The sequence below is a fragment of the Phoxinus phoxinus genome (genome assembly GCF_949152265.1).
Source record: "Phoxinus phoxinus genome assembly, chromosome: 8".
NCBI classification, from domain to species: Eukaryota; Metazoa; Chordata; class Actinopteri; order Cypriniformes; family Leuciscidae; genus Phoxinus; species Phoxinus phoxinus.
In genome coordinates this window covers 17,032,936-17,040,685 of record NC_136883.1, presented here as the reverse complement: position 1 = coordinate 17,040,685, position 7,750 = coordinate 17,032,936, and the positions used below count along the sequence as shown (strand labels likewise).

General features: G+C 38.9%; 1 protein-coding gene across 1 annotated transcript; it reads right to left on the bottom strand.

Moving 5' to 3' along the window:
* Nucleotides 1-1,279: 1,279 nt before the first annotated feature.
* Nucleotides 1,280-5,700, bottom strand: LOC307002383 (extracellular calcium-sensing receptor-like; the record flags this gene model as incomplete). The annotated part of the gene is made up of 6 exons (XM_079619964.1): nucleotides 1,280-2,190; nucleotides 2,352-2,475; nucleotides 3,833-4,060; nucleotides 4,166-4,903; nucleotides 4,986-5,274; nucleotides 5,492-5,700. 6 exons carry the CDS (start codon nucleotides 5,698-5,700, stop codon nucleotides 1,280-1,282), a joined length of 2,499 nt encoding a protein of 832 aa, XP_079476090.1.
* Nucleotides 5,701-7,750: the final 2,050 nt, after the last annotated feature.

The window sequence follows — 7,750 nt, the reverse complement described above, 5'->3', positions numbered from 1 at the left end:
GGCTCTGTTAACAGATTTTGTAAAGTCTGGAGACCTTTCCTTTCATAATTTGAGAAGAGATTTGTTCCAAACACTAATTGTAGGCTCCCCCTTGTCAGAAACCATAATTACACCTAATTTAACAGTATGTAACATCTTGCGTTTGTTCATTGTCTTTGTTGTTGAGATCAATTAAACATGTTGTTTTTTTACACTAATAGGGTGTAGCTTCCAGCTGCGCATTAATTCAAATGTTTTTTATTTGTGTTTTTATGTTTATGAAGCCTAGCTTCCGGGAAAGTAGAACTCACTGGAGCCTTTGCATCAGGCTGTTTTGCAGGTTGCAACATGTCACTAATCCTCATGATTTTTGTTTCTACTCTCTGTAACTTCAGGTTGACTCCCCCACCCGTCCCCATCCCCGTCTGCAAACAAAGGGCAAAAAATAAGTGAACAAATACAAGGAGAGGCAAAAGAGTAGCAGGCCACTAAGTTCTTTATTCCAGTCATTTACAAGAACCATTAAGTTGTAAAACACTTATGCAACTTAAATTGTTATAAATGGTTGACAGTTAATGAAAACACAGTGAAAAGTATTATTTTGTTTTCTTCAAATAAAAACAACAAAGTTAGTACACGTTTACACGGGTTAAATAGAAATAGGCAATCAACAAACATGGCATATATTTTTTATTTTAATTATATTCTATATTTATTTTTATAGCCTTTTTCTATATTTATTTTGCTGAACTTGAATAGCTCATCCAATTATAATAGCTGTAAAATTGTCAAGTTAACATCTGAAATTGAAGGTGCCACATGCGTTGTTGAGCGAGGCTAGGTGACAGAATTGATGACATTTCAATAATGGATCATATTCATGTATCACATATAAATAATATTATATATATTATAAATAATGAAAAAAATCATTACCTATCTTTTGACAACAAAGTTTGTATTGTATTTAGAGCAGGGGTGGCCAAACCTACTCTTGGAGGGCCAATGTCCTGCAGAGTTTAGCTTCAACCCCAATTGAACACACATGAACCAGCTAATCAATGACTTACTAGGCATACTAGAAACTTCCAGGCTGGTGTGTTGAGGCAAATTGGAGCTAAACTCTGCAGGACAGTGGCCCTCCAGGAGCAGGTTAGGACACACCTGATATAGAGCAAGCATCATGTGAAGGCTACTCTGCATTCCCTATCACATATTCTCTTTCCCTTTTTGACTTAATGCTTTGAGTAGCAGTCACCTAAAAACTATATTCTGATAAAATGTAGTACTATTTTATTTCTCAAAATGTAGATGTTGTTTTTACCATCATATGTTGTTTTGTATTTTGGTCAGGCTTAAGCAGGATGATATAACATTTCGGTGCAAATATGCACAGTAGTAAACCAAAGCTTGAGGCTAAAATTGCAAATATCTCCACAGCTACAGTAAATTTTCCAGGAGAACTGACATAAACTGGAATAAATGTGATCCACACAGCACAGAATATGAGCATACTGAATGTAATTAATTTTGCATCATTGAAGTTATCAGGCAGCATGCGAGCCAGAAAAGCCAGAATGAAGCACAAGACAGCCAGTAGGCCAATGTAACCCAGAACAGCCCAGAAACCTATAAAAGATCCCACACTGCACTCTAGAATGATCTTTTCCTTATAATATTTCATATTTTTGTTGGGGGATGGAGGAGAAATTGATACCCAAAGCACACAGATAAGAACCTGTATAAGTGTAAAGGCAAGAACACTGAATCGCTGTTGTGAAGGCCCAAACCATTTCATGGAATTACTTCCTGGAATTGTAGCCTTGAAGGCCATTAATACCACTATTGTTTTCCCCAGAACACAGGAGATACAGAGGACAAAAGTGATCCCAAAAGCCGTGTGACGCAACATACAGGACCACTCAGTGGGCCGACCAATAAAAGTAAGTGAACAGAGAAAACACAAAGTCAATGAGAAGAGTAGCATGAAGCTCAGCTCTGAATTGTTGGCTTTTACTATGGGGGTGTCCTTCTTGCTGTAAAACAGGATAGCCACCAGCACAGTTAATCCTACTCCAAACAGTGAGAAAAAAAATAGCACTATACCCATAACTTCTGTGAATGACAAAAACTCTACAGGCTTTAACACGCATTTATTTTTCTCAGCATTAGACCAGTATTCCCCTGGACACTGCTTGCAGTTATTTGAATCTGGAAAGGAAGTTGTGTTTACTATAGTTAGAGATTAAAAAGTAAACAGTTTTATTAATGAACTCCTTTGATGATAAACTGCACCCTGAACAGTAGAATAAGAACACAAAATGAGCCGCTAACCATTTTACTTTGAAATATTGAGATGGATTGAAGATTACCTGTCTCATTACTGATTTCTCCTTCTGCACATGGAATACAGTCATAACAGCAGACAGGTCTTCCTTTCTGTGCAGCCTTCCTAGTGCCTGGATAACAGCTCTCACTGCACACAGACCTTGGCTTCTACATGGAAAATTACATTATACATAGTTATCTATACTGACTGAAGTGAAAATAAATACCAAGTTCTGTCTTGAAACTCTAGGCGCCCTATCATACACCCGACGCAATGCAAGTGTTTTTTGCTAGTTTTAGCCCGACGCAGTTATCATTTTCACGTCCTGCGCCACATTGTTTAAATAACAAATGCATTTGCGCCCATTTGTGCACCCATCTGAAACCGAGGTCTGAAAACCGAGGTCTGAGGTGTGTTCAGGTGCATTGTTGACGCATTGCTTTTTTTAGCCAACTAAAATAGACTGCGCCATTGACTTTAGACCAGGTTTCAGTTGGTCAATGACACAGTCTATTTCAGTTGCTTAAAAATAGCAAAGCGTCAACAATACACCTAAACACACCTTCAGACCTCAGTTTCAGATGGGTGCACAAATGGGCGCAAATGTATTTGCTATTTAAACAACGTGGCGCAGGACATGAAAATGATAACTGCGTCGGGCTAAAACTAGCAAAAAACACCTGCGTTGCGCCTAGCACAATATATTTTTTTTTATTTAAAGAGTGCGTTAGTAATATGCGCCTATAGGCGAGTCCACAATGCACGTACACTTTGTCCAGTAGATGGTCCACGTTTTAACCTCGCGCACAAGCAGATCCATTTCCTCGCTAGAGAAGCATTCAGTTTTTTCCGCTTGCAAATTCTGCCATGGCGTGAGCGCAACTGGCTTTTAAAAGGAATGGGAGATGAGACTCTGATTGTTTTATTGCATATTATGCCCAAAACACATCCATTACTCAAGAAGAGAATATGGACAACCCTTTTAGACCATGCGCCGGGTGCGCAGACCATTTTTCCCGTCGTTAAACTAGCAAACGTGGATTTGGACACGCCCTAAGTGCCATGCGCGTTGGACCATGCGCTTAGATTGTTAAAATAGGGCCCTAGATGGCGCAGACTGATAGGCCCTTAACTCAATTTGGTAGTGATCAAAATAATGAAAATAATTGCCAGTATTTTTCAGCAGAGACTAGAACATCTTTGAAGCATAAAATAATACAAATGTTAAATGGTAACTAACGAATAACTAACGTCTCCACAACAAAACAACAGTTTTAAAGGTCTGTTTTCAAAAATCTTAGCAAAGTACTGTCCTTTAGCTCAAAACCTAGTAATGCTCTCTGTGGCTTCTTTTATCAGCTTGATCAAATTTGATTTTTAGTTATTCCTTTCCACCAGCAACTTTTTCTTTGTTTTTGGTTCAGATAATTAAATTGTAAAGATGAATAATCAGTCAAGCAGTATTCAAATGTGAACCTTTTGTGTGGGTAAACCCTATTGCACAAACTGGTTATTGCCATTTACCTCCAGTTCTTCTCTGGCCCAGATTATGTTTTTAGTATTAATCACAAAGCGCTGGTCAGGAGGTAGAGAGGCATCATAGTATCCCACTGATTTGAACTGGAGTGATCCATCTGTTTCCTGCTGCCAGTTCACAATTTCATACTGGGCTATTGCGCCACCAGTGCTGTCAAACCACACATGGTCTCCTGTCTTTATAGTGAAATTAACCTTTTTCAGAGCCTCAACCACCTAAAAAAATGAGACAGTTTTGATATATTATCGTTTTAACAAAATGTCAGAAAAAATGGTGCTTCTTTCACTCCTTGTCTGTTTTTTATTTATTTATTTATTTACCTGCTGTGGTTGTATTGTTAGGCCTTTTTCACAACCTTCTTGTTCTTTGCACTTGAGTATACTGTGTATTGAATGAGCCACTGCATAAACTGCTTTGTAGACATAGCTTAAAAATCTTTGTTCGAGCACATCTTCGTTGTAGTTTTTCACCACAAATAGATCCTGATATCGACTGCAATTTATATCAGCATTAGAAGAGCATGGAAAAGCTGTGTCCCAGAATGCTTTCCTAGCATACTCTGCAAACCCTTCAATTTGGATTTTTTTCACTGCAAACCCCAGTGACCCTCCCAGCACATGAAAACTGTTTGGAGTCATCAAACTTTTTGCAGTTATCCATGCCTCCACACCTATCATTTGGAGGCCTGTAATGTTTTGAATAGTTAGCTGCTCAAGTAGACTTTTCATCTCAAATCCAGTAAGAAATGCAACAATTACTTTAGAGGTCCCTTGTTGTATCATGTCGACCACGTTTCTGATTTTTTCAGGCTCTGTTCTCAGGAATTTCACAGAGTATTCCACACAAATCCCCTCTTCTTGGGCTGTTTTTAGAAATATGGCCATTCCATAGTTTCCATAGTCATTGTCACTGTTCACAGCTCCCACCCAAGACCACCCAAAGTATTTGACCATGTTTGCAATTGCTTTACTCTGGTGGTAATCACTAGCAATAGTCCTGTAGAAAGACGGATAATCTTTCCTGTTACTCAGACACTCACATGTGGCTGTGGGACTTATCTGGGTGGGACAAAAACACAGAAGCACATCAGTATAATCATAATAGTATCAGAATTATTTTTTAAACGTACTTGCTCCTTACCACTGGAATTTTAAAAGGTCCTGTAGTTCTGGACAGAATCACTGTGTTAGAAGACTCTGTTTCTCCTATGATAGCATGTATAAGAGACTGTCCACAGCATCTGTCTCCTGTAGCAAACTCTGGACCATTCATCAATGCCATAATAGCACTCATTGAAAACAGTCTTGAACCACAGGTATCATAAATTTGATAGCCAACAGAAACATTTGGGAGCAAACTTTTATTTTTGTTAATCTCTTCAATGGCAAAGATCATGGTTTGAGCTAGCCGAAAATCTTTTATATTGACACTGTGAAGATATTAAACCATCATGGTAAATAGCAAACAATAAAGATTCAGATTAATAGGTTTTACTTTTAAATTAACTTGACTTATACTCAAGTTACCATAATATGGTACAATACCATAATACACCATAATATTCCAGATGTTATTTTCTGTTATAAATTAAATTTTGTAGATTACCTGCAATAAAGTTTTTTATAAAGAAATATAAAGAAGCAAACCTGGAGCATGACAGTAGCTGGGGTTTTTGTGTAAACCCAAATAAAGGCAATGATACTTCAGAGTGGATAACAAAAAGAGCTCCAATAACTATGTCTCCATCCTTGGAAAGCAATGGATACTTAGTGTCTCCCATCATTCGGCAAATAGTGTTTTCCGCCTTTGTATTTAGTTGATAGAAAAGCAGGAGTGTGTAATGAAAGATAAGCATCCCAAAGACTGAGCTCTACTGCAACTATCAAATATAAGTGACCTGATACATCATTTAGCACTTTTATAGACATAAGTATTATGGATGAATGGTTGTGAACGTAGGCAGTTACCTCATAGGGCAGGACATGATTAAAGTCAAGCAGAAAATGGAGTAGAGTCAAGCCAATTAGATTTTTCAGGTTTGTTACTGTCACGGTTAACATCTTTGTCACCTCCGCTGCACTACATCTCCCATCACCCTCCTTGGCTCCCACCTGCACATCATTGACAATCACCCGCACCTATCAGCAATCTCCCTCAACAACAGCACTATAAGAACACTCACCTTGTGTTCCCTCATTGTTGGTTCTTGTTTGTATTTGGTTTTGCTATTCTTTTTGTTTCTCCAAGCTGATCATTAAATATTTGTTCCAAGTTATTCTTGTTAGTGATGGGCAGATCGAGGCTACGTGAAGCAATGAAACAGTTGAACCAAATGGTCCATATTGTTTCGAGGCTTCGAATCAATCCGACACCCGTCTCCACGGTGACACCTAGTGGTCACTTGCAGGTGTTGATCTGAAACAACCTTGACGAGCCATTAAAATTGTTGTTGTTTTTTAGGGCCCAAGCCTTGAAAAGGCGAACGCCCTATTGTTTTTCTTAGGATTATTATTTATTATTAGGGCCCAAGCCTTGAAAAGGCGAAGGCCCTATTGTTTTTCTTCGGATTATTATTCTTCTTCTTTATTAGGGCCCAAGCCTTGAAAAGGCGAAGGCCCTATTGTTTTCCAAAGGATTATTATTAGGGCCCAAGCCTTGAAAAGGCGAAGGCCCTATTGTTTTCCTTCGGATTATTAGGGCCCAAGCCTTGAAAAGGCGAAGGCCCTATTGTTTTTCTTGGGATTATTATTAGGGCCCAAGCCTTGAAAAGGCGAAGGCCCTATTGTTTTCCAAAGGATTATTCTTCTTAACTATTATTATTATTATTATTATATTACTACCTTTTGGGCACTTTTGGGGGCCTTAACGTGCTCAAAAACTCTTGAAACTTTGCACAAATGTCAGAACCCGCGGCCATTAGAGCCGGACTGAAGCTGGTACCCGGGCGTGGCAGGGGGGCTCGACAGCGCCCCCTGGAACGCGGTCCGAAAACTTGGTCCATAAATCAAACACGCTTGCGTGTAATAATATGAAACTCTGTACACTTATAGATCTCATCGGTTCATATATCCTTCGTGCTCTGACTTTTTACCCCAGCCCAACAGGAAGTCGGCTATTTGGCGTAGTTTAAAAAACACATGCAATGGAATTTAAAGTACTCCTCCTAGACGATTCAACCAATCACCACGAAACTCGGTGTGCATGAAGTCAAGACATGGAGGATGATAAATTGCGAGGGGATTTTTGATATCTCAAACGGTTTGGCCGTGGCGAGGAAACGAATTTATGGCGAATATTGGAAACAGGAAGTGTGTTATAACATCCTCATACATTAATTGATCTTGATGAAACTTCAGCAGTGTGTTCGTTGTAAGAGGCCGATCACATGGATGTGACTATTGTGAGTCAAAGTTATAGCGCCACCAACTGGCAGCAGGAAGTGTGTCACTTTCAAAATGCTTTGAATTCACCCTCTTATTTTTACCCGATTTGCTTCAAACTTTATGTGTATAATGTAAACACACGGCAGATGTAGACCTGTGAAAGAATTATTGATATCTTAAATACTGTCGCCATGGCAGCGCTTTAAACTTTTATATTCTTTTTGGGTGCATTTGAGGCTCTTAACATGCTTCAAATTGCATGAAACTCAACATGCATATCAGATTTATTAGGTACTAGGCATGTGTGAAGTTTCAGAAACGGGCGCGGTAAGGGGCTCAGTAGCGCCACCTTTAGTCAAAAATGGGGTATTAGTTTTACCTACAGTAACAAAAATCGGTATTTATATTTATCTCCCCGAGCCGGACAACTTTCTAATTTACAGTCATTAGCTCCGACCAACAGGAAGTCAGATATTTTGGTTTGAATGTGATTTGATGGGAATTTTGCCAGTCTCTCTCAGT